At 34.3% G+C, this 26,690-nt stretch overlaps 3 protein-coding genes across 9 annotated transcripts in view; 1 reads left to right on the forward strand and 2 right to left on the reverse strand.

Annotated features, from left to right (window-relative positions):
* LOC128030454 (tyrosine-protein phosphatase non-receptor type 23) overlaps positions 1-26,690 on the forward strand; it is a 70,946-nt gene that overhangs the window by 12,098 nt on the left and 32,158 nt on the right. The window contains exons 1-2 of one of the 5 annotated variants that reach the window (XM_052618101.1): positions 12,836-12,963; positions 13,060-13,136. The exons of 3 other annotated variants lie outside the window; for them this stretch is intronic. The gene's annotated coding sequence lies outside the window, so the exon portion shown is untranslated. Of the gene's footprint in view, positions 1-12,609; positions 12,682-12,835; positions 12,964-13,059; positions 13,137-26,690 lie in introns of those variants that run through there. One more of the 5 variants, XM_052618108.1, reaches the window with a different exon arrangement.
* Positions 1,308-26,611, reverse strand: LOC128030458 (uncharacterized). 3 transcript variants are annotated; one of them, XM_052618117.1, is made up of 7 exons: positions 26,466-26,611; positions 25,632-25,988; positions 25,268-25,522; positions 19,412-19,499; positions 1,786-1,873; positions 1,545-1,639; positions 1,308-1,390 (listed from the first exon to the last, which is right to left on the reverse strand). In XM_052618117.1, the coding sequence occupies exons 1-7, from the start codon at positions 26,494-26,496 to the stop codon at positions 1,330-1,332; spliced, it is 975 nt and encodes a 324-aa protein (XP_052474077.1). In that variant the 5' UTR covers positions 26,497-26,611; the 3' UTR covers positions 1,308-1,329. The 3 variants fall into 3 exon arrangements, with proteins under 3 accessions (XP_052474077.1, XP_052474079.1, XP_052474078.1); XM_052618119.1 differs by lacking the exons at positions 1,308-1,390; positions 1,545-1,639; positions 1,786-1,873; positions 19,412-19,499 and adding exons at positions 22,627-23,825; positions 23,995-24,081; positions 24,404-24,482; positions 25,054-25,141 and having other exon boundaries at positions 26,466-26,603; XM_052618118.1 differs by lacking the exons at positions 1,308-1,390; positions 1,545-1,639; positions 1,786-1,873; positions 19,412-19,499 and adding exons at positions 22,627-24,081; positions 24,404-24,482; positions 25,054-25,141 and having other exon boundaries at positions 26,466-26,603.
* LOC128030997 (carcinoembryonic antigen-related cell adhesion molecule 1-like) lies at positions 2,375-3,874 on the reverse strand. The gene is made up of 4 exons (XM_052619163.1): positions 3,792-3,874; positions 2,937-3,293; positions 2,599-2,853; positions 2,375-2,466 (listed from the first exon to the last, which is right to left on the reverse strand). The coding sequence occupies exons 1-4, from the start codon at positions 3,820-3,822 to the stop codon at positions 2,375-2,377; spliced, it is 735 nt and encodes a 244-aa protein (XP_052475123.1). The 5' UTR covers positions 3,823-3,874.

Raw genomic sequence — 26,690 nt, forward strand, 5'->3', positions numbered from 1 at the left:
TCTTTGTATCAAGCAATGCTTAAAAGTAGAAGAATATATAATAACAAAACCTAATAAAGTCACAAAATCTTTATTATGCTTATTTGTTCTATAACAATGGTTGCACATTTGATGAAACCAGATGAAACTTCCCAATTATCTAAGCTAACAGAGTGTGTTTAAAATGTAAAAGATTGGATGACAAATAATTTTCTCCTATTAAATTCGGATAAGACAGAGATACTAATTATTGGACCAAAAAAACACTACACAGAATCTGGTAGATTACAATCTGCAACTAGACGGATGTCCTGTTACTTCCTCTACAGTCAGAAATCTGGGTGTTATATTAGACAGCAATTTGTCTTTTGAAAATCATATTTCCAATGTTACAAAAACTGAATTCTTCCATCTTAGAAACATTGCCAAGCTACGAAACGTTATCTGTTTCTGATGCAGAAAAGCTAGTTCATTCATTCATGACCTCTAGACTGGACTATTGTAATGCACTTCTATGTGGTTGTCCTGCTTCGTCAATAAACAAGCTACAGGTAGTCCAAAATGCAGCAGCTAGAGTCCTTACGAGGTCAAGAAAATATGATCATATTACCCCAATTTTACAGTCTCTGCACTGGCTACCTATTAAGTTCCGTATCAGTTACAAATTATCATTACTTACCTATAAGGCCCTAAATGGTTTAGCTCCTGCGTACCTAACTAACCTTCTACCACGTTACAACCCATCACGCACCCTAAGGTCACGAAACGCTGGACTTTTGGTAGTTCCTAAGATAGCAAAGTCCACTAAAGGAGGTAGGGCTTCCTCACATTTGGCTCCCAAACTCTGGAATAGCCTTCCTGATAATGTTCGGGGTTCAGACACACTCTCTCTTTTTTCTATAACAATAGTTGCACATTCATTACATTCCTTACAATTAAAAATGTATTAAAAAGCAAAACACCACAAAACTGCATGTCCTTAAGTGTCAAATTTCCATTTGTTATAGCCTATTCACATCCCCACCCCCAGAATGTTTCTCATAATTTAATGCATTCATTAACATAACTCTAAAGTTTACGTTTTTTTTAGTTCTAACTGTCGTTCTTTTGTTTCTTTTTTACTGTTCTTTGTATCGAGCAATGATTATCAGACTGTCAACTCCCAACCCAGACGCCAAAAAAATGCTTTTATAAATCTAGTTCAAATGAAGCACATTTATATTTGTATAGGAGAAATAACCACAGAATTCATCTAACATTTTTAGAGCTAAAACATACACACACACACACACACAAAGAGGCACGTTTGCTTTTATGTCACGATACAAATCTTAGTTTCTGAAAGTATGATTAACCGTTCATCACTGCGCTGTAGATGGTTGAATCATCCTCCTGCTCTGTGTTTGCAGACCTAGAAATAAAGAAGATCATTACAGTGAAATACCCATATCATTTAATATCAATATTATGTCAAGATATATAAATGTGATGTCAAATTGTGTTGTTTTTTCATCATCTCCATTACAGTATATTTGATCACAGTTCTCTATGTCTTGGATGCTCACACTTGAAGCAGTTCTTTGGGTTTAATGGTGACAGATGAATATTGCACTTCATCTTCCTGCTGTACATCCTCAGCTCCTGGTAGGTTTTTGTTATCCTAACAGCAAACAGATGATGAAGAACATTTAACAGACATATAACTGTCGTGCAAGTACACATGCTGGATATATACACATACATACATACATACATACATACATAAATGTATATTATATGTTACAAATATATTTTAAAAATTTTTACGGTTGTTTGAGGTTGAACTGTGCTGTAAAGGGAATCCTTGGCTTCTTCTCTTTCTTCCACTTGTTTTACTTTCATTTTTGCTTCCCTTCTAAGAGTAAATGTGACAGATATGCATTATAAATAGCACAGCTTAGCTGATGCATCAAACATATTTTTAGGAAAGGAGGTTGATTCTGTGAAAATATTTTTTAAAAATATTGCTTATTTCATTATTAATCAATTAAATACATACATGCATACATACATACATACTGTGGGCAAAAGTTATAGAAAAATGGATAACGTTTTGGCAGAGAAATGCCAGAACATTATAAATTAAGTTTAAAGTTACTTCCTTTAACCTTAAAATATAATACAATACTTTGCAATCCTAAAATATAACACATTACATTTTATTTTGGGTACATGCAGTTTGGCAACTTTGTGTCATAAGCCTTAACCACTGACCCTCACCAATACTATTACAAAACTCTCCTGACAACAATATAAACAAATGCACAATCAGTCTTCATCTTCTTCTTTTTTGTGCTGTTAATGTTTAATTTCAACAATATATTGGTGTGTATAGGTACAAACAAATCAAAAAGTCCTACCTTCTTATAAGAATTACAGCTGCAGTGATGAAAACAAGTGAGACTAAAAACAGCACAATAATCAGAACGGTTGGAGACCCGGTGACATCTGTTGAGGAGAACACAAAAAGATACCATTTATTGTCAATTATGCACATCTCTCATTTACCAAATATAAATATGATTGTGTGAATATGAACATTTTAATAATATAATATATATATATATCAGTTTGACCAACCTTCAATGTTAATGGTAATTTCTTCAGATACAGTTGTTTTAAAGTTTCTCAAAGAACAAGAGTAATTCCCCGAGTCTTCAGCTGTTACTCTGCTGAAGGTGAGGACGGGCTCTGAGTGTCGAATCAGATCACGATTCTTAAACCACTGAACATCAGCTAAATTACCAGAACAGCTGAGTGTGCACGTCAAATTCAGAGAGTCTCCAACTATTGTGCTTCCATTTTCTCTTGATCTGCTCATGGACACTCTTAAATCTAGAAAAATTGAACTAGGAGATTTATTTTAATAAAAACAAGCAAAACAACAAAAGCATCAAGAGTAAATCTTTTATATTTACCGTCTACTAAAATGTTCACTCCAGGGTGACCTGTCCATTTGTTCACATTGGTCATAAATCTGAATTTATACTCTCCAGAATGTGTTTGATCAATATTACTGATCAAAAGAGAACAATCTGAGGTGTTGTCTCCAATGTATTGGAAGTTTTTTTGATTATTGTTGGATTCACTATCATAAACATGTGGATTATCCGCACAGTAGACATTGTTTGAACTCACTGAACACCACCGCACTCGCTGTACTTGCTGATCATGTGGATATTCATATTTACAGTTAATAGAAACATTGGATCCCCTCGCAGCACAGACCGGACTCAGAGAAACATAACTCACTCTCCACTGATTACTGAGAACACCTGAGGAGCACAGAACACTTGATTTATTCAGAGTATCTGTTACTGTAGATAGTTTAATCAGACAGCTAAAATATCTTTTGAGATAATATCTGTTACAGATATTTAAAATATTTATTGTGACAGTTTTTAATAAATTATTTACATAATGAATCAATCAGCAATATCAGAGTACAGTGAAGTCCACAAGTCTGAGACCACATAAAAAAGTACAGTAAAGAAAAGCTATGGATTAAATAAATAAGAGATATTCAAGATTTTGCAATGCCACTAATCAAATGAGACATGCACTCCATATACACCAGATAGTTTAAAACAAATCTTAACATCTAACCTTTTCATTAGAAAATAAAAAGATAACAAAATAAAATTTTAGTGGCCTCAGATTTGGTCTTCATTTTATATATTCAATTAAATTTCAGTTTATTATAATTTTATATGAATATATATATATGGTCAACCAATAAAATGTACAAAATACATAAGAAAATATTTCCTTACCAGGCAGAAGAAGCAGAATAATTTGCAGCATTGTAATTCACTGTTTCAGTTATTTAGCTCACAGAAGATGTTTTGTGCAGAGTGTCAGACAAAAAGCAAGAGAAAATGAACAAAGAAGAAGTTGGCATGACCGATGCTGATTTACATTTCCTTCCTAATAACATTAGCACTCATGGTCCGATATAAGAACCAAAAAGGGCAAGTAAGAATGAAACATCTCTAAAAATTCTTTACATTATTTTCCCATCTACAGATGTAAAACATGCTCCAAAGCTTTAAAGAAAATGTAATTTTTGACACAATATCCTTTTAGTCAAGGTCTAATTTCTTTGTAAATGTTTTACAAAATATCATCAGTACCTCTTGTTATGTTGTGTGAGAAATGTAAAGAGACATTGAAACTATTATTCAGTAAAAATCTTACTTCACAACTGTGCTCACCCTTCACATAATATTATTGAAAAGAACTGACATTATGCTAAAAATTGCCAAAGGCACAGATTTTGAAAAACATTGAAGCAAAAGAGTGAACCTATTTGTTTCTTTGGTCCCTCACTAACCTAAACACTGCAATATTTTGTTACAGGTTGCAGAAGCACACAACTGGAGTCACAATGACTGCTTGTTTTCTGTTCACAATTACAGCTGGCTCCTCTGCAGTGTCCCTTCCTGAGGATACATAAAAAATTACTTTGTGTGGTAACTGAATTGAATGGTTTTGTTATACACTCTCTGAAAAAAAAAGGAACAAATGCTGTCACTTATTGTCAAGTAATTTACTACTGCAAAAGGTCTGTTTTTTTGATCAGGTTAATGGATCCTTGAATTAAATATTTTGAAGTGTTTTAAATGATTATTTCATAGCACCCTTCACAATGCAAGCGTCCTAATTCGTCCCACCGAGAGCAGAGACTAAATTACCCAGTTTTACAAGTGATAAGCGCATGTGTTGCTTTTGCCGCTGTCAGTGTCAACAACTCAATGTGGCCAGAGAGGGTGTGTGAAATGCGCACACTTTGCTCGGTACAAATAAATCAGTGAAAAACACTTTATATGCTCTCCTGGCTTCAGACTCTGAGTACTATAAGAACACAGTCAGAATCAGATGACTTGCTGGCTGACACCCCACCAAGCCAGAATGATATCGCTGCAGGTCAGACGCACGCTAATGAAGTAATGCAGTAGCTCTTTCTAAGGGTATTTTTTCTAAATCCTTTTGCACATTTTATTTATTTTCAGCAACTCTTTCTAGCTCAAGCAAATCCACAAACTAATAAAAGTATTTATTATTTTTTATAAGGTCGTCTGTTGACTGCTGTATATAAAACCCCTTCAATATATTTGTTGTTACCTCAGGGGATGAGGGGAGTCATTTATATATATATATATATATATATATATATATATATATATATATGCTATAATAGAGTACCGGCACCTCTTTTGGGCCAAAAAGAGGTCTTTCTTTTCAGGGTTAACATACTCAGAGTTTTCACTTACCCTCCTTTCTGAAACAGGCCCCAGAAGTGCATATGTAAGGAAGTAAACTTATCTGTAGATTGGTTCAACCTGGCGTGTGGCCTAGACTATAAATTGGCTGCCAGAGTTATACATATTGCTTATCACTTGCCATGAATTGAGGTCAGGTTGTTTGGTGTTAAGGGAACAAGCGATAGAAACTTGTGTTAAAGTACCTTTTGTTGTTGTGTTTATGATCCAACAAAGAGACTTGTAAATATTGTTTTCTTAATTTTTTTGTTTTGTTTTGCTGTGGGATCTACACTATCCACACAATAAATTCACCTCCACTGGAATTTCATGTTGCCGTGGTCTTATGCCTCCGATCGCGAGTGCCATCCCTAACACACTTTCATAATGCTGCTTTGTGTTTGAAGACCTAGATCATTTCAGTGAAACACACACAAACTCATATCCACTATCAATATTTTGTCAAGATGGACAAATATGTTGTCCAATATGGTGAATCTTGAATCATGTCACATCATCTCCATAACTACTGCTCAGAATAACAATAAATGCATTTTTAAAAAGACCACAGTGTTGTGTCTCTTGAATTCTCACACCTGAAGCATTACATTTCCTACAGTCCAACTTCAGTTTCTTGCAGGTTAGTGCACAGCAAACAGATAAACAGAACATATTTTTACATATAGGCCTAACTGTCACTATTTTTCTATTTCACGCCTACCCTGCTGAAAAGACCAGTTTAGCTCCGCTTCTGATGAAGTTGTTTGACCAAACATGATTTGCTGCTTAAAGGTATGGTTCACTTTCAAATTAAATTTTGATAAGTTTTAGCTTATCTCAAGGGCATCCACTTTGTTTCCGCAGTATTTCCCATTTTGATATTTTTAGGTCAAACCGTTCTTGTCTGTGACTTATATAATGAATGTCTATGGTCACCACCTTAAAGAGCATGCACAGAGGAGTCCAAATTAAACAATCCCCCAATTGTTTAAAAACAATTTAAATGGTAAGAATCACAACAAGTGTTATTATGTGTAGCACTGTGCTATGTTAGAAAATTATAATTGTATAAGATGTACATAATGCCCTGTTAAAAGGACCAGCTTCTCAACCAACTTCTTGTTTGGTCAAACAACTTCATCAGAAGCTGAGCTAAGCTGGTTTTTCAGCAGGGTAGGCATGAAATAGAAAAAAAAATGTGACAGTAAGGCCTATATGTAAAGACATGTTCTGTTCATCTGTTTGCTGTTAGGATGACGCAGTCTACTCGACCATCACAAACCCACAAGAAACCAAAGATGTGCTGCAGGAAGCGTGAGAATTCAAGAGACACATCACTGTGATAATTTTCTTCTTTTATTTATTTATTTTTATTCTCACCAGTAGTTATGGAGATGATGTGACATGATTTACGATTCACTGAAATGATCTTATTTTCTAGATCTGCGAACATAAAGCAGCAAAATGAGAGTTTTGTCTACATTGTTTTGACCAAATATCCTCTTTATAATATAAAACATGAAATCACCTACATTGTGTTTAATTACTCAGTAAAATAAACATTTAAATAAACAAAAATAATTAATTAAAAATCCCTAACATGATAGGAAGCAAAAACATGTGTCTAATGCACAGTATGTGTGTTTTCAGCTCTAAGGTGAAGAGCCAAATATAATTGTTCTTCTTTGTATCTGCCAAATATAATTGTTCTTCTTTGTATCTGCCAAATATAATTGTTCTTCTTTGAACCCTTTTAGATTGCTAAAATAATTTTTGTGGCAGCTGTAAAGGGCGATGTTTAGAGATGAGCGTAGGCAGTTAAGATAAAAAAAGCATTTCCATAGCATTGACTCCTGACTTCAGTGTAACACATCTGCCAGGCGAAACAAGATAGAACACAACATGTTTTTTCTGGTTCTTTCTTGTTTGAAAATATTAACCCCTTAACTGTCACCCCGTCCAGAATACAGGACGCCAATGTTTACTTCACTATATTACAATCAGATCTAATCTAATCTTTACAAACTATATATAGTTGGAAAGGTCTAAGACTCCAAAATATATATTTTATCAATGTTTTTTGTAAAAAATTATGTAGGAAAAGTAATAGATCAATTTATGACAAGAGTGCACCCTCAAAAATCTACATTATAACAGGAGTTTTGACCTTTGTTTAAAAAAAGTCTTCTTCATTGCCTTTTTCTCTATCACATTTTAGAATTCATCAGAAATTATATATCAACTGAACTTAAAATCTCAAAATTCATCCTTTAAAACCCATTTTAAAATCAGACATTGCATTACCATGTAAATGGTACATCAATATGACATAATCTCTAAGACTAAACTGACCCATCAAAAGTACTGTAATATTGTAAAATTAGTGACAGATTAAAAAAATGAAAAAACCTAAATATATATTAACGTTTGAATCAAAATAAATTAACATCATCATATCAAAACAATGAAAACAGCAGATTTTTTAACATAACTGCACATATATCCCAATAACAAGCAATAGGTTTTGAGGTTTGGAATATGGTCATAACAAACTAACAGTACCAATGACATCAAATTAAAAGGTAAGTTAACATGGTTCAAATAAGAACAATGGACTCTGCACCTCAATACTTTTCTTTTTTATTATGGTAAAAAAAAAAAAGAGCCTGAGAACCGCACACAGACTCCCTGGAATGATGTTAAGTCATTAACACAGTGTTACTCACCTTTTCCACTGGGACAGGGAGGGGTGCAATTAAGGGGACACTGGGGTGCTGCTGACTCATCTGTTGTTAAGTCTGCTAAAAGCAGCATGGACAATGATTTAATATGAATACCTTGCTCCAATCTTTTGGTGTCAGATAGAGTGTAAGAAACTTCAACATCAAAGCCGAAGCAAAGAAAATCACCAATATGTTTAAAAACTCTGTATTATGAATGTCATTACACTTATTGTCAAGTAATTTACTACTGTAAAAAGGACTTCACTGTATTTTTTTATCAGTTTAATGGATCCTTGAATTAAAGTGTCACTATCTTAAAATCATAATGACCCCGAACATTTGAATGGTAGCCTAATGTAAATTAGGGCTGCAACAAACAATTATTTTGATAATCGATTAATCTAACGATTATTAGAACGATTAATCGACTAATTGTCGATTATTTCACAGATTAATCAATAGAATTTAAATCTTGCAATTAGTTAAAATACTGTTATACATAATAAATAAATAAAAGAAAGTCTAATAACTTCATCTTTGGGAAATAATATTATGTAATTACAATTACATACAACAGTGACATCCAATAATATTTAAAAAACTATTTTGAATTTTAACAGCAAGAAAAAAATGAAAAACTACTTTAATATCTTTATCAAATGTGAAAAAAAAAACCACATAGGGACAGCTCTGCCTTTGTCACCTGAACTTGATCCAACATCACGGCGAACGTTACCTTAGTGTAGATTAATTCTATCGTGTCATTGAAAGAAATACCATTCATTCACCTAAGAAATAAGGATAAATTGGCAATTAAAGAATAAGAACAACCAAGACAAAATTTTAACATCAAACAAGTATCTACAAAGGTCGGGAAGTCGAATAAAAGAGGATTTTCGAGGACGTGGTATGAGTGGAGAAAAAGGCTAATAGGCTGCGAAGTAGCTGACACTATATTCTGCAGGTGCCACCGAAGTCATCTCTCGGAGAAGTTGAAAAAACACAAAAAGAGCAACTATGCAGATGGATAGTAGGGAACAGTGTAATGTAAGTGAGTAATTTAAGTAAGCAGTGTAATGTAAGTGAGTTGTGTAAACAGTAATTTATGCGACTTCAATTATTTCTTATTAAAGTGAAATCGAAGTAAATGTTTTTTCTTGGAAAAACCACATCCTGCCATCAGTCTTCATTTTCTGCTGAATTTTGTTAACAGACATATAGAAACATAAGGAGAGAGAAAGACTGATTCATAATGTCAGTATATTTTTAATTAATACTATAGTAGTTCAGTTCCCTTTACATCTTTAACTAGCCATTAATTTATCAATTGAATGAGGGACCTTTCCTCATTAATCGGGCGGCAGTGGCTCAGTGGCTCATGTAGATTGTCTACAAACCGGAAGGTTGGTGGTTCAATCCCCGGCTCCACCTGACCAAGTGTCGAGGTGTCCTTGAGCAAGACACCTAACCCCAGCTGCTCCCGACGAGCTGGATGGCAACTTGCATGGCTGCCACCACTTGTCTGTGTATGAATGAGTGTGTGAATGGGTGAATGTGAGGCAACTTGTAAAGTGCTATATACATTCAGTCTTTTTACCATTTAATCGAGCAAACATTTGCCCCCTCTGAGAGAACTGGCAGGAGCTGCCACTGGTGTCGAGTGATCAAAAATCAAATAGCATAAGAGAAGATCATTCCTATGGTGATTTTTTTGTCACTTAAGAGTTTAACATCACCAGTCCCCGGGAAATACAATATGAAGATTCTTTAAACTATCCCCTTTTGTATTCCACAAAAGAAATAAAGACAAACAGTTTTGCGAATATCACCTGGGTAAATAAAGAATGACACATTTTGGGTTAATGAGAAATATAGTTTTGGTGGAACTGTTCCTTTAAGAAAACAGTTCCTTTAAGAAATCAGTGACTGCAGTGGGTGTCTGATCAGGTCTGTCTGGTCCCTCACCTGTTTGACAGTCGGGCTGAACTCAAACTCTCCTGACTCCTTCAGATCCAGCCAGATCATGTCATGAATTCATTACAAAATATCTAGCCAAAAATACATGCTCATTACATGTGTCCACATTGAATTTTGCTACATTCATTGCGGGACATTGAATGAAAATGCAATCGTAAGTGTCTTGACTGTGAGTGTTAATGCAATTAAGAAAAATAGCATTTGAATTATAATTTTGCAACAGTTTTTGCTTGAACGTTACACATATCTAATCATTTCTGTAATACATTTTCATTTTAATTTTGCAACTTATAAAGCGTTAAATTTTGTAATCATTTTACATGTTAAAACTAGTGTATGAAATGGCAAATTAAAATTATGTAATTTAATTTTCATTTTCATTTTGAACCAAATGTTGCACAAATATATTTGAAAATGTAAATGTAAATACAGAAATGCATTGTAATTTTACATATTGCATTGTCGTACCCATATGCTTCCATAGTCATTTAGCAGAATGTCTGTTTTTTTCGATACTATTATGTGAATTGTGACCAGTTGTCAAGTTTTAGTGCTTTAATGTCTGTAAATTTCTCACACAACATAAGATGTACTAATTACGGTGGCCGAGACAGCTCAACGCGCTGCAACTTAAAGGGATAGTTCACTTTCAAATTAAATTTTGGTATGTTTTAGCTTACCTCAAGGACATCCAAGATGTAGGTTTCTTTGTTGCCGCAGAATTTCCCATTTTGATATTTTTAGGTCAAACCGTTCTTGTCTGTGACTCATATAATGGAGGTCTATGGTCACCACCTCAAAGAGCATGCACAGAGAAGTCACAAAAGAAGTGTGTTTTTGGTTGCCAGTGCAAGACAACCCTGCACAGATTTCCAAAAAAAAAAACAGCATTAAGGGACCAGTGGATGGAGTTTATTTTTACAGAGCATCAACGGAGTTGTGCAAGAGTTTTTGTTAGTTCCCTGCATTTAGAAGAAGCTTGTTTTACAAACAAGGCCCAGTTTGACGAGGGATTTGCATATCGTTTATTTCTTAAGGATGATGCAATCCCAACAAAAAAGGGTCACGATCGTGTGTCGGAACCGCAGGCGGTGAGTAAAACTGCTTAAAATATCTCTGCCTCCTTGTTAGTGCGTCCCCTCCCATGCCGGAGACCCGGGTTCGAGCCCCGCTCGGAGCGAGTCGTTGCTGCTGCTGCTCTCCTTCAGTTTCAGCCTCGGGATCTGATTCTGGATCATAAATAAACGGCTGAATCTCACGTTTCCCTCACGATAATGTCACAGCTTCCACATGCTCTCAACGCAAAAGCCTACTGGCGCTCGTGATTCTTTAGCTCCGCCCACACGTCACGCCTCCAGCCGCTCGTGTTTTTCCGGGAAAAATCGGTACAGACTATCTTTCTCTTATGAATATAATAAAACTTAAACTATAATAAATACTTTTTGGAGTTATGAAGGATGCAGTACTACTCTATAGGTAATCAAGATTAACAGGATATTGAGTGAAAACGAGCATTTCACCCCCCCTTTAAAATAACTTTGTGTGGTAGTGAATTAAATGCATATATTATTGTGTTAAACTTCCTATCCATCACTTCCCTCCAGCTGTCAGGAATTTTTATCAGCTCGTGTCATGTTAGTTTATCAGATCCTTTCCTGACAAACTAGGCCAAAGGGGGAATAGTGTGGAAGATTTTTATTAGTAAAGTTTTAATTAATCAAGTATATAATCAATGTGAATCTAGCCATTTTTGCTGCTAGTTATTATTCTATTAAAATCTTATAGGCCTAAAATCTAATAGAAAGTTGCCTACGCCCTGGAATGTACAAAATTGATGAGAAACATATGGTCAGACATACATTAAGGGCCTCAAGCAGAGGGCCTCCCCTCTCTAGGGATGTATGAAAAGTGTAGTCTAAAGGAAAAGTTTGACTATGTGGAACCGGCCCATATAGTGTATATAAGGAGAAACCAAATAACATTTGAGAGATCTCCTTGCAAGGGGCTCTCGGCTTTGTTTTGCTTAAAATAAAGTATTTTCTTCTGAGAGAAAAATCCCTGACTGAGTTTTTTTTGCATGGTAATTATTGACAGTGCTGAATGCAAACAAAATAACAATACTAAGATAGTTTAGTGAGTCAAGGGTTCAAGAGGAACCGCAGCTCCAGATTGTTCTTGCAGATTCCATGATGAAGCCTAATTATGATTTTCATTGTCTCTTTACTCTCAAATGTTTTAAGTTTGTGATCTTTTAAAATTGTATCTATGTTGTTTTGAGTGGTCTAGTTAGTTTCCAAAAAAAAAAAAAAAAAACACCTGAAAACCTCTTTGCTTTGTTTCTTTTGATTACCACTTCTTAAGTGCTTATCAAGATTTTTCTACGATTTTTCATATAATCCTGGAAATAAACAGGAAGTTTTTGAGTTAAAAGAAAAGTAAAACTAAGAACAGTTATGGCATAAAATAAATAAGAAATAATTATAAATTGTGCAATTTATACATCGCTAATCTAAAAATAAGAACCAAATATTAGATTGATTTATTTGTTATTTGTATTGTACTGATAGTCTCGATAATGCCCAGAAAGACCAGAACACATCTTTCATAGAAATTTTCTATTTTCTCAGTTCATACTGAAGAATTACGGTGAAGATCCTGACTGTTATAATGAGCAGTTGAAGAAACTAGAGCAATTGAGACAGGTAAATATTAGTGTGCATTCAGGGCATACTTTTAGTCATCATGTCACATGTCTTCCCTGAAAATCACACTTAACATTTCTATCACCAGTTAAGCAACCGATAGATGTCTATGTTCACGCATTTCTATATTATCTTCATTGTCTTGGCTTTCTAGAGTACTGTGAATGTCACACGAGACTTTGAAGGCTGCAGCACCTTAAGGAAGTACTTCGGGCAACTGCACTATCTTCAGAGTCGTGTGCCGTTGGGATTGGAGCAGGAAGCTGCTGTGCCTATTTCCTGGTGAGGGCACCAACCCAGCCATCTTATTTCCCTCTCATATACTGCTTTTTGTTGACTTTTAGTCTTTCCCTTAAACTTTTCTTGTTTAATATATAGGACCGATATATTTTCTGGGAAGACAGTGACCCACGAGGACATCTGCTATGAGCAGGCCTGCATCCTTTATAATTTGGGTGAGCTAGTACTAGACTGATACGTATTATTCCTCTAGTCAATGACTGCATTGTCTGTGATTAAAATAACTACTAAACTACTAATAAAAACTAGAGTTAATAAATATTTTGTCTTCAGGTGGTGGACTATTACAAAGAGGCATGCAGAGCTCTGGAGAACTCAGAAACTGCTTCAATGTTAGGAAAGATACAGAAAGACTGGACTGGAATGAAGCAATAAGCACAGCTCTAAAAACAGCTCAACAGCTTTGCATAATCCTCAGCCTGTATAAACCAATTCCAGCCCAACTATAAAGCATTCAAGCAAACGCTAAAGTAGTGGCTTTTTGGAAAGACCTGCTATGGGATCCACAGGATGTGAGCCCTACGGTTGGGGCGAATCCTGAATAGAAATTAATTTGTCTGAGCTAATAAAGCCCAGTGAGAAGCCAGCTGGAGGAAAGGTGTACGGCAGTCTCAGCTCACAGCACCCAGCACTGACATTTGGCTCTCACAAAGAAACAAAGGAGTTCATAGCACTTTAAGAGCCACTGAAGCAGTAGCACAAAACAAACACCCAGCAGGATTTTAAGGCTGAGAGAAGACTAAGGAAGAAGAACTGGTGTATAAGTGTGCTGTGGAGAGAAAGGAACAGGAAGTGCGGTGGTATCCTGAAGGTGGGCATTCAGGTTTGGTGCCAGCACTCTGCATGTGACAGGTCAGAGTCTGGAAACAGCTGAGATGGGCTAACAAGCAGAAAGCTCAGGACTAAAGGAACAGTAACCCGTAGTGTGACATCACTCGCCTGTGGGCAGCTAAAGTGTGGACCTCTTCCTAATTCGTCTTCATTTCCACCAGCATCTCTCCAGCTTTCAGTTCCAGCTCGTCTGATATGAGTTTCACAGTGTGTTGACAAATACCAACATTGTAACTGGCTCTTCTCCAGGCAGATTGCTTGTGTATTTGAATCCAATTATAAACCCACAGACCAAAAATTGTGAAGGACAATAAGATTGCAGAAAAATACACCCGGTCAAGACAGAGCTCTACTGTTTAAGATCTATAATACATATATAAAACTATCCATAAGAAATCCCATTCTTAATGGTAGTTGCTAAAATGGCCCACCAAACTGAATTTTAGTCTATTACTTGCACAAAACTATACGACTTCTGAAGTGCCTACTTTGTCTTTTGAGCTCTACTGAAAGAACAAAATGTTATTGGTAAGGAATGATAGGAGGATGAGTAAATAATTACGGTTAGTTTCATTTTTTTTTCGCTGGACTATTACTTAAAAAAAACATCATTGTTCATTTCACAAAACTATTGAAAAAAAAATTATTTAATAAATTTCATAGTTTTACAGTATATATTAAATTGAGCAAAAGTGACAGAAAAGACATTTACAAAATCTTTGTTACAAAGGTTTTCTATTTCAAATAAATGCTGTTGTTTTGAGCTGTATATTCATCAAAGAAGCTTCGGAAGGGAGTAGAACAAAAATGGGGGAAGTCGGGGCCTAATGGTTAGAGAGTCAGACTCCCAATCGAAGGGTTGGAGTTCAAGTCTCGGGTCGGCAGGAATTGTGGGTGGGGGGAGTGCATGTACAGTTTTCTCTCCACCTTCAATACCACGACCTAAGTGCCCCCGAGCAAGACATCGAACCCCCAACTGCTCCCCGGGCACCGCAGCATAAATGGCTGCCCACTGCTCCGGGTATGTGCTCACAGTGTGTGTGTGTGTGTGTGTTCACTGCTCTGTGTGTGTGCACTTCGGATGGGTTAAATGCAGAGCACAAATTCTGGGTATGGTGGGGTCACCATACTTGGCTGAATGTCATGTCACTTTATTTTTAAATTTTTTATTAAAGAATCCTGGAAATGTGTCACTTCTTCTACAAAAATATTAACTGTTTTCAGCATTGAATGATTTTGGACCATGTGACACTGAAGGACCATGTGACACTGAAGACTGCAGTAAATGCTGCAGAAAATTCAGCTTTGCCATCACAGGAATAAAGGGTTATTAAAATAAAAATAATACAATTAAATTAACTGTAAAAATATTTCACAATATTACGGCTTTTACTTTTTTGGTCAAATAAATATAACCACGCATAAGACACGGCTTTCAAAAAAAAAAAAAAAAAAAAGTTGACATGAACTGTAAATATTGCTCTCTAATGGACGCATAATAGAGAGTTTGATCTTACACTGATTGTGATCATAAGGAATAACAGATAGTTTGATAGTAACATGCAGGGTTCCTCAATTATCTCTAAGGAAAATAAGACAGACTGGTTACTAGTTACAAAGACCAATGCTGCTCCCAAGTGACTGGAGAAAGTAGTTAATTTGGAAGAGAGAGAAAGTAAATTCATTATTGCCAGAATTTGAATCATTAGACAAATGCCTTGACTAATTTTATAACACTAAATGCATCTCCACTAGCGTGGAGACATCTCTACTAAACTTAACTAACCAATACAGGGTTAAATGTAGTCGTCTGAGCAGGTCCTCTGGAAGCAGACTGCATGGGAATCACTGTTGTAAAGAACATTGGTGGTGTCAAATATTAAAGGACTTACAGTTTCTCAGCTGCTACTGTCTTTGTGTCTTGAACGAGGTAAACAGTGGCGAAGCTGCCCTTCCCGAGTCTCTGCTGGATGATGTATCTGTTAGCTATCAGACCGTTCTGCTCAGGATGGCATTGTGCTTGTCCTGGACGCTCACGAAACCTGGACATCTTTCATTCAGGAACCAGAGCAGCCGACTACAAAGAGATAAAGATGAGAAAATGTCAACAGATGCTCTCTTCGGACCTTATTTCTTTTTCTTTTGGTTATTTGTTTTATGTTTTGGTATATTAAGTTCCTGAGTTGAAAACTAAAATTATTTGCAACATAAAAATTATTTTGAAATTGATTTTCAAGAATAATTTATATAAAAAAAATTCAGTTCAGTTAGTATATTTAGCGATGCGTAATAAACGAACTCATTAAAAAGACTAAACAAATTAATTAAATGTGCTCGATCTGTTTTATAAAACAAATTATTGCAGCTGATGATAGATGTTTTTAACCTCACCTGTGCGTCGGAAGTTGGTTCTAACACAAGCGCTCAACTTCCGTGTGTTAATTGGTTGTCATGGGAACAGTGCAGTGGAATGTTTCTCCTTTAGATGGCGCTAATGTGCAGCGTTGACTGTCAACCAAGTACAGTTTTACCTTTATGGATATTTATCTTGATCATTTATGAAATCAAATAATGGGATCACGTAGGTTTAAACAGAAAATAATAATAAAAAAGTCTCAAATTCTTTATTATGCTTATTTGTTCTAAAACAATAGTTGCACATTCATTACATTCCTTACAATTAAAAATGTATTTAGAAGCAAAACAACACAAAACTGCATGTCCTTAAAGGGTTAGTTCACCCAAAAATCAAAATTATTTAATTAATAAATCACCCTTATATCGTTCCAAACCCTTGAGACCTTCGTTTATCTTCGGAACACAGTTTAAGATATTTTAGATTTAGTCCGAGAGCTCTCAGTCCCTCCATTGAAACTGTGTGCACAGTATCCATGTCCAGAAAGGTAAGAAAAACATCATCAAAGTAGTCCATGTGACATCAGAGGGTCAGTTAGAATTTTTTGAAGCATTGAAAATACTTTTTGGTCCAAAAATAGCAAAAACTATGACTTTATTCAGCATTGTCTTCTCTTCCGTGTCTGTTGTGAGAGAGTTCAAAACAAAGCAGTTTGTGATATCCGGTTCGCAAACAAATCATTCGATGTTACCGGATCTTCTTGAACCAGTTCACCAAATTGAACTGAATCGTTTGAAACGGTTCGCATCTCTAATACGCATAAATCCACAAATGACTAAAGCTGTTAACTTTTTTAATGTGGCTGACACTCCTTCTGAGTAAAAATAAACCAATATCCCGGAGTAATGCATTTACTCAAACAGTACAATGACTGAACTGCTGTGAAGAGAGAACTGAAGATGAACACCGAGCTGAGCCAGATAATGAACAAAAGATCGACTAGTTCTCGAGTCAAGAACCGGTTGCATCAATTTTCGGATCACCAGTAGTTCTTTCGGACAGTTCGATTCAATAAACCGGTTGAAGAAAACGGTTCACCGGTTCTTTTGCGCTTTTGCTATTTTTGGACCAAAATGTATTTTTGATGCTTCAAAAAATTCTAACTGACCCTCTGATGTCACAAGGACTACTTTGATGATGTTTTTCTTACCTTTCTGGACATGGACATTATACCGTACACACAGCTTCAATGGAGGGACTGAGAGCTCTCAAACTAAATCCAAAATATCTTAAACTGTGTTCCGAAGATAAACGGAGGTCTCATGGGTTTGGAACAACATGAGGGTGAGTTATTAATGACATAATTTGGATTTTTGAGTGAACTAATCCTTTAAGTGACAAATTTCCATTTGTTATAGCCCATTTACATTTCCCCCAGAATGTTTCAATTCAATGAATTTATTAACACAACTCTAGTTTTAAAGTTTTTTTTAGTTCTAAGTGCTGTTCTTTTTTCTTTTTTTACAGCTCTTTGTATCAAACAATGCTTAAAAGGAAAATATATATATATATATATATATATATATATATATATATATATATATATATATATATATATATATTTATATATATATATATATATATATATATAATAACAGAAACGAATAAAGTAAAAAAAAAAAAATATTTAAAAACAAAACAACACAAAACTACATGTCCTTAATTGTCAAATTTCCATCTGTTGTAGCCTATTTACATTTCCCACAGAATGTTTCTTATAATTTTATGCATTTATTAAAATAACTCTAAAGTTTAAGTTTTTTGAGTTCTTATTGCCATATGTTTCTTTCAAGCAATGATTACAATGTCAAATGCCAACGCAGATGCCAAAAAATTATTTTATTAGTCTAGCTCAAATGAAGCACATTTATATTTGTATAGGAGAAGTAACCACAGAATTCATCATCAACATTTTTAGAGCTAAAACACACACACACACACACACACACACACAAAAAGAGGCACGTTTACTTTTATGTCACGATACAAAGCTGTATCTTAACTTCTGAAAGTATGATTAACTGTTCATCACAGCGCTGTAGATGGTTGAATCATTCTCATGCTCTGTGTTTGAAGACCTAGAAATAAAGAAGATCATTACAGTGAAATACCCATACTCATTTAATATCATTATTACGTCAAGATATATTAATGTGGTGTCAAATTGTGTTGTTTTGCATCATCTCCATTACAGTATATTTGATCACAGTTCTGTGTCTTGGATGCTCACACTTGAAGCAGTTCTTTGGGTTTAATGGTGACAGATGAATATTGCACTTCATCTTCCTGCTGTACATCCTCAGCTCCTGGTAGGTTTTTGTTAGCCTGACAGCAAACAGATGATGAAGAACATTTAACAGACGTACTGTATGACTGTTGTCTTTTGTTCTGTTTAATAGTTACCCTGCTGAAAAAAACAGCTTACCTCAGCATACCCAGTGTGGTTTTTCTGATGAAGCTGGTTGACCAAACAACACTTGTTGCTTAAGTTGGTTAAGTATCCAGCATGTGTGTACACATGCTTGATATATACATACGCACATTGTATATTATATGTTACAAATGTATTTTACAAATATGTATGCATGTATTTAATTAATTAAATAATTAATTTTGTAAAGGGAATCCTTGGCTTCTTCTCTTTCTTCCACTTGTTTTTCTTTCATTATTGCTTTCCTTCTAAGAGTAAATGTGACAGATATGCATTATAAATAACACAGCTTAGCTGATGCATCAAACATATTTTCAGGAAAGGGGGTTGATTCTGTGAAAATATTTTACAAATATTGCTTCTTTCATTATTAATTAATTAAATACATGCATACATACTGTACAAGTAAGCAAAAGTTATAGAAAAATGGATAAGGCAAAGAATCACCAAAACATTATCAATTAAGTTTAAAGTTATTTCCTTTAAGCTTAAAATATAATACAAGACTTTGCAATGCTAAAATATAACACATTACAGTTTATTTTGGGTACATGCAGTTTGGCAACTTTGTGTCATAAGCCTTAACCACTGACCCTCACCAACATTACAAAACTCTCCTGACGACAATATAAACAAATGCACAATCAGACCTTTTTTTGTGTGTGTGCCGTTAATGTTTAATTTCAACTGACGGTAAAATAGATTTATAATATATTGGTGTGTGTAAGTACAAACAAATAAAAATGTCCTACCGTCTCATAAGAATCACAGCTGCAGTGATGAAAACAAGTGAGACTAAAAACAGCACAATAATCAGAACGGTTGGAGACCCGGTGACATCTGTTGAGGACCAGAAAAAGATACCATTTATTGTCAATTATGCACATCTCTCATTTACCAAATGTAAATATGATTGTGTGAATATGAACATTTTAATAACATAAGTTTGACCAACCTTCAATGTGAATGGTAATTTCTTCAGATACAGTTGTTTTAAAGTTTCTCAAAGAACAAGAGTAATTCCCCGAGTCTTCAGCTGTTACTCTGCTGAAGGTGAGGACGGGCTCTGAGTGTCGAATCAGATCACGATTCTTAAACCACTGAACATCAGCTAAATTACCAGAACAGCTGAGTGTGCACGTCAAAATCAGAGAGTCTCCAACTATTGTGATTCCATTTTCTCTTGACCTGTTCATGGACACTTTTAAATCTATCAAAATTAAAATTAAAATTGAACTGGGAGATTTCTTTGAATAAAAACAAACAAAACAACAAAAGCATCAAGAAGTATTTTTTTTAGTTTAGAGTAAATCTTTTATATTTACCGTCTACTAAAATGTTCACTCCAGGATCACCTGTATATTTGTCGTCATTGGTTATAAATCTGAATTTATACTCTCCAGAATGTGTTTGATCAATATTACTGATCAAAAGAGAACAATTTGAGGTTTTGTCTCCAATGTATTGGAAGTTCTTTTGATTATCGTTGGATTCACTATCATAAACATACGGCTTAACCATACACTTGCCACTGTTTGATTTCATTGAACACCAGATCACTTGCTGTACTTGACCATCTGGATATTCATATCTACAGTTAATAGAAACATTGGATCCCCTCGCAGCACAGACCGGACTCAGAGAAACATAACTCACTCTCCACTGACTGAGAACACCTGAGGAGCACAGAACACTTGATTTATTCAGAGTATCTCTTACTGTAGATAGTTTAATCAGATCTCTTCAGACAATATCTGTTACAGATATCTAAAATATCTATTGTGACCATTTTAAGAAATTATTTACTTAATGAATCAATCAGCAATATCAGAGATACAATGGAATCAAAATGTCTTAGCTCACATTAAAAAAAAAACATTAAACCCATTAAATTACATTAAAGTACAATAAAGAAAAGCTGTGGCTTAAATAAATAAGAGATATTCAAGATTCTGTCACTAATCAAATGAGAAGATGGGAACTCCATATACACCAGATATTAAAAAACATCTAAACATCTAACCTTTTCATTAGAAAATAAAAATAACACAAAATAACATTTTAGTGGCCTCAGATTTGGTCTTAATTTTATCTTCAGTTTATTATAATTTGATACAAATTAAATTATTTTTTTTAATTAAAGAAAAATGGTCAGCCAATAAAATGTACAAAGTACATAAGAAAATATTTTCATACCAGGCAGAAGAAGCAGAATAATTTGCAGCATTGTAATTCACTGTTTCGGTTATTTAGCTCACAGAAGATGTTTTGTGCAGAGTGTCAGACAACATGCAAGAGAAAATGAAGAAAAGAAGAAGTTGCTATGAGGGATGCTGATTTCGATTTCCATCCTAATACCATTAGCACTGATGGTCCCACATAAGAACCAAAAAGGGCAAGTAAGAATGAAACGTCTCTAAAATTTCTTAACATTATTTTACCATCTACAGATGTAAAACATGCTCCAAAGCTTTAAAGAAAATATATTTTTTGACACAATATCCTTTTAGTCAAGGTATAAATTCTTTGTAAATGTTTTATACCTGAGATCTAAATTAGCATCAGTATCTTAATCTTACTTCACAACTGTGGTCACCATTCACATAATAGTAGTGAAAAAAACAGACACAATGATAAAAATGGCTAATTTTAAGTTCCACGGACGAAAGTCATGGATTTTGAAAGACATTTATTTATTCAAGCAAAATGTACAGTGTCCCTTCCTGAGGATATATTAAAAATGACTTTGTGTGGTAATTGAATTGAATGGTTTTGTGATGCACTCTCTGAACAAAAGAGTGAAACAAAAGGTACAAATATTGCCACTGGGGCGGTATCTTTAAAAAAGGTACACTTTTGTACCTAAAGTGTACTAATATGTACACTTTAGGAAACTTTATGTTAACAATATGGACTCGGGACTCTTTAGGTACAAAGGTGTGCCTTTTGAAAAGATACCATCCCAGTGACAGCTTTTGTTCCTATTTTTCTGAAAGTGTGGCAAAAGAGATCAGAACATTATTCTTAGTTTTGTTTAGTTTTATCACCACTGCATCAATCTGAATTTTAATCATGGAAATAATCAGAAAGTTTGAGGATTTAAAAATATAAAGCATAGAAAAGTCATGGCATAAAATAAAATAAATATGTAATAGCTTTTAGCTTTTTGCTTGTTTGAATGTGTATTGTTGTCTGTCAACTAAAAAGTTGTATTTTCTAGTCAGGTTTTGAATATGACTCGGTGCATTATGAGATCAAATTATGAAGTCTTATAAAGATAAAATAATAATTAAAACACTTCAAAACATCACAAAACATTTATTATGCATATTTGGTCTGTAACTCTGCATTGCTGCACGTTCAATAAATTCTTACAAAATAAAAACAAGCAAAAAATCTGTTATAAAAGCAAAACATACAAAACTTTATGTGCTACAACAGTGGTTCTTAACATATTTTGGGGTCAGCACCCCCTACCCGTTATCCAGGTCCTCAACAGCCCCATCAAATAAAATATACTTTAATTGTCTTCACTAAATATTAAAGCTGATTATTATGTTGTGTTTATAATGAGGACTATTATTATATTTACAGAATCAGAATCAGAATCAGAAAGAGCTTTATTGCCAGGTATGTTTACACATACGAGGAATTTGTTTTCGTGACAGAAGCTCCGCAGTACAACAGAATGACAGCGACAGAACATAAAACACATAATAAAAGAATAAAAAATACAAATAAGTAGATAGTGAATGACAATATACAAATGACAATTGTAGGCAGGTATATTACAAAATGCAGTTATGTATGTACATATATATTATGTGCAAAATTTAAGTGTATACTAAGTATGTGTGTTAGATAAAAAAAGTGTATGTGTATATAAATATAAAGTGTAGTGTGTTCGCCGTTATTATCAGCAAAGTTATTATTAACAGTAGGCTACCATTCAAAATTTTGGGGTCATTATGATTTTAAGATAATATATATATACACATATATATAGTACAGACCAAAAGTTTGGACACACCTTCTAATTCAAAGAGTTTTCTTTATTTTCATGACTATGAAAATTGTAGAGTCACACTGAAGGCATCAAGGGCTATTTGACCAAGAAGGAGAGTGATAGGGTGCTGTGCCAGATGACCTGGCCTCCACAGTCACCGGACCTGAACCCAATCGAGATGGTTTGGGGTGAGCTGGACCGCAGACAGAAGGCAGAAGGGCCAACAAGTGCTACGCATCTCTCGGGGAACTCCTTCAAGACTGTTGGAAGACCATTTCAGGTGACTACCTCTTGAAGCTCATCAAGAGAATGCCAAGAGTGTGCAAAGCAGTAATCAAAGCAAAAGGTGGCTACTTTGAAGAACCTAGAATATGACATATTTTCAGTTGTTTCACACTTTTTTGTTATGTATATAATTCCAGATATAATTCCACATGTGTTAATTCATAGTTTTTAGGAATATATGGAATTCCCTGTTTTCTGACTAAACAAGATAATTTTGGTGGGTAGATTTACACATCATCTAAATGTAATAAATATAAACCCTCTTTTGATATATTTCTTAGATTTTTATAGAGTATTTTAAAAAAATGCTATCTTAATAAAATTAACATTATTTATATTTTATTAGTTTTAAATAAACTCTTTAAACCAAACCAAACCAACTCAAACTCAAACTCAAACCAACTGCGGCCAATCAGCAAACATGAAGCATTCATATTCATATTTTCAAACAAGAAAGAACCAGAAAAAACATGTTGTGCTTTATCGTGTTTCGGCTGGCAGATGAAGTCAGGAGTCATTGCTATGGAAATGCTTTCTTTATCTGAACTGCCTAATCTCAACTCTAAACATCGTCCTTTACAGCTGCCACAAAAATTATTTTATCAATCTTAAAGGTTCAAAGAAGAACAGTTATATTTGGCTGAGGCAGCTCTACATCTGAGATGTTTAGAGCTGAAAACACACAAACTGTACAGCAGACACATGTTTGCTTCCTATCATGTTAGGGATTTTTCATTAACTTCTATTAAAGTTTATTTTACTGAGTAATTAAACACAATGTAGGTGATTTCATGTTTTATCTTAGAAAGAAGATATTTGGTCAAAACAAAGTAGACAAAACCAGACTCTCATTTTGCTGCTTTGTGTTTGCAGACCTAGAAATGAAGAAGATCATTTCAGTGAAACACACACAAACTCATATTCACTAGCAATATTATGTCAAGATGGACAAATATGTTTCTTAAATATGATGAATCATGAATCATGTCACATCATCTCCATAACTACTGCTCAGAATAAAAATAAATAAATGAAAAAAGTGACCGTGATGTGTCTCTTGAATTCTCATGCTTCCTGCAGCACATCTTTGGTTTCATGTGGGTTTGTGATGGTCGAGTAGACTGCATCATCCTAACAGCAAACGGATGAACAAAACGTGTCTTTACATAAAGGCCTAACTGTCACATTTTTTTTCTATTTCATGCCTACCCTGCTGAAAATACCAGCTTAGCTCAGCTTCTGATGAAGTTGTTTGACCAAACAAGAAGTTGGTTGAGAAGCTGGTCCTTTCAACAGGGCATATGTACATCTTATACAATTATAATTTTCTAACTTAGCACAGTGCTACACATAATAACACTTTTTGTGATTCTTACCGATTTTACATGTCATGTTTACTCTCTAAGGATAAATGTTTTATGTTTGTAAGTTTTTATGTAGGTTTCATATTTACAGTTGTTTGAAGAGTGCAGTAAAGAGAACCCTCGGCTTCTTCTCTCTTCTTCTTTGGTTTTACTTGAGTTTTTACTTTCCTTGTAAGAGAAAATGTGACAGAATTATTTATTTAATTATTCTTTATTTTAAAAAATGAATTAAAAAAACATGAACTGATCTGATGTAATTTATGTTGGCTGCAGTTCACCAGCATTGTGTCATAAGCTTTATCCACTGACCCTCACCAACGTTACAAAACTCTCCTGACAACTACACACAATGCACAGATGCACCAAATCATCTCTTTTCTTCATTCTTCTTTCTAATCTAATTTTTTCAGCTGCAGGACAGACTAGAAGGACAGAAGTCTTCCTTCCCACCTAATGCTGGTGTGATGTATCATGATCTTTAAGCAGGAAGAAATTGATGCAAACATTTCCTTGAATGATAATTCATAGAATCTGGATTTGTCTCATTTTTGGTGATGTTTGAATCATTGATTCTGTTACTTTCTTATTTAAGCAGCTTTGAAACAATCTCTATTGTATAAAGCACTATGATTAAAGATGACTTGACTTGTGGAATAATCAATTAATGTTTTATTCAGATTGACTGAGAGATTTATAATATATTGGTGTGTGTAAGTACAAACAAATCAAAATGTCCTGCCTTCTTATAAGAATCACAGCTGCAGTGATGAAAACAAGAGAGACTAAAAACACCACAATAATCAGAACGGTTGGAGACCCGGTGACATCTGTTGAGGACCAGAAAAAGATACCATTTATTGTCAATTATCTCATTTATCAAATATAAATATAATTGTGTGAATATGAACATTTTAATAATGATGATGATAATAATAATAATAATATATATCAACCTTCAATGTAAATGGTAATTTCTTCAGATACAGTTGTTTTAAAGTTTCTCAAAGAACAAGAGTAATTCCCCGAGTCTTCAGCTGTTACTCTGCTGAAGGTGAGGACGGGCTCTGAGTGTCGAATCAGATCACGATTCTTAAACCACTGAACATCAGCTAAATTACCAGAACAGCTGAGTGTGCACGTCAAAATCAGAGAGTCTCCAACTATTGTGCTTCCATTTTCTCTTGACCTGCTCATGGACACTCTTAAATCTATCAAACAAACAAACAAACAAAAATTAAATGGGAGATTTATTTTAATAAAAACAAACAAAACAACAAAAGCATCAAGATTTTTTTAGAGTAAATCTTTTATATTTACCGTCTACTAAAATCTTCACTCCAGGATCACCTGCCCATTCGTCCCTATCGGTTATAAATCTGAATTTATACTCTCCAGAATGTGTTTGATCAATATTACTGATCAAAAGAGAACAATTTGAGGTTTTGTCTCCAATGTATTGGAAGTTTTTTTGATTATTGTTGGATTCACTATCATAAACATATGGCTTATCCGCACAGAAGACATTGTTTGAACTCACTAAACACCACCGCACTTGCTGTACTTGTTGACCATCTGGATATTCATATCTACAGTTAATAAAAACATTGGATCCCCTCGCAGCACAGACCGGACTCAGAGAAACATAACTCACTCTCCACTGATTACTGAGAACACCTGAGGAGAACAGAACACTTGATTTATTCAGAGTATCTCTTACTGTAGATAGTTTAATCAGATCTCTTCAGACAACATCTGTTACAGATATCTAAAATATCTATTGTGACCGTTTTAAGAAATGTTTTAAATAATAAATCAATCAGAGATAATTAAACCCATTAAATTACATTAAAGTACAATAAAGAAAAGCTGTGGCTTAAATAAATAAGAGATATTCAAGATTCTGTCACTAATCAAATGAGAAGATGGGAACTCCATATACACCAGATATTAAAAAACATCTAAACATCTAACCTTTTCATTAGAAAATAAAAATAACACAAAATAACATTTAGTGGCCTTCTGATTTGGTCTTCATTTTATATAGTCAATTACTTTTCAGTTTATTATAATTTTATATAAGTTAAATCAAATATTAAAGAAGAATGGTCAACAAACAAAATGTACAAAATACATAAGAAAAGATTTTCTTACCAGGCAGAAGAAGCAGAATAATTAGCGGCATTGTAATTTAGCTCACAGAAGATGTTTGTGCAGAGTGTCAGACAAAACGCAAGAGAAAATGAAGAAAAGAAGAAGTTGCTATGACGGATGCTGATTTCCATTTCCTTCCTAATTTCATTAGCACTGATGGAAGAACCAAAAGTCTCTAAAGTTTCTTAACATTATTTTCCCATCTACAGATGTAAAACATGCTCC

This window comes from Carassius gibelio, chromosome A16, assembly GCF_023724105.1.
Source record: "Carassius gibelio isolate Cgi1373 ecotype wild population from Czech Republic chromosome A16, carGib1.2-hapl.c, whole genome shotgun sequence".
Classification (NCBI taxonomy): domain Eukaryota; kingdom Metazoa; phylum Chordata; class Actinopteri; order Cypriniformes; family Cyprinidae; genus Carassius; species Carassius gibelio.

Bases quoted from the DNA above. Each gene is read 5' to 3' on its own strand.
- LOC128030997 (XM_052619163.1), bottom strand. From the start codon at position 3,822: ATGCTGCAAATTATTCTGCTTCTTCTGCCTG. The intron at 3,294-3,791 runs GTAAGGAAATAT...TGTGCTCCTCAG, and splicing joins TATTCTGCTTCTTCTGCCTG to GTGTTCTCAGTAATCAGTGG. The intron at 2,854-2,936 runs GTAAATATAAAA...CAATTTTTCTAG, and splicing joins AGTGAACATTTTAGTAGACG to ATTTAAGAGTGTCCATGAGC.
- LOC128030458 (XM_052618117.1), bottom strand. From the start codon at position 26,496: ATGCCGCTAATTATTCTGCTTCTTCTGCCTG. The intron at 25,989-26,465 runs GTAAGAAAATCT...TGTTCTCCTCAG, and splicing joins TATTCTGCTTCTTCTGCCTG to GTGTTCTCAGTAATCAGTGG. The intron at 1,640-1,785 runs GTAAAAATTTTT...GTTTGCTGTTAG, and splicing joins CAGTTCAACCTCAAACAACC to GATAACAAAAACCTACCAGG.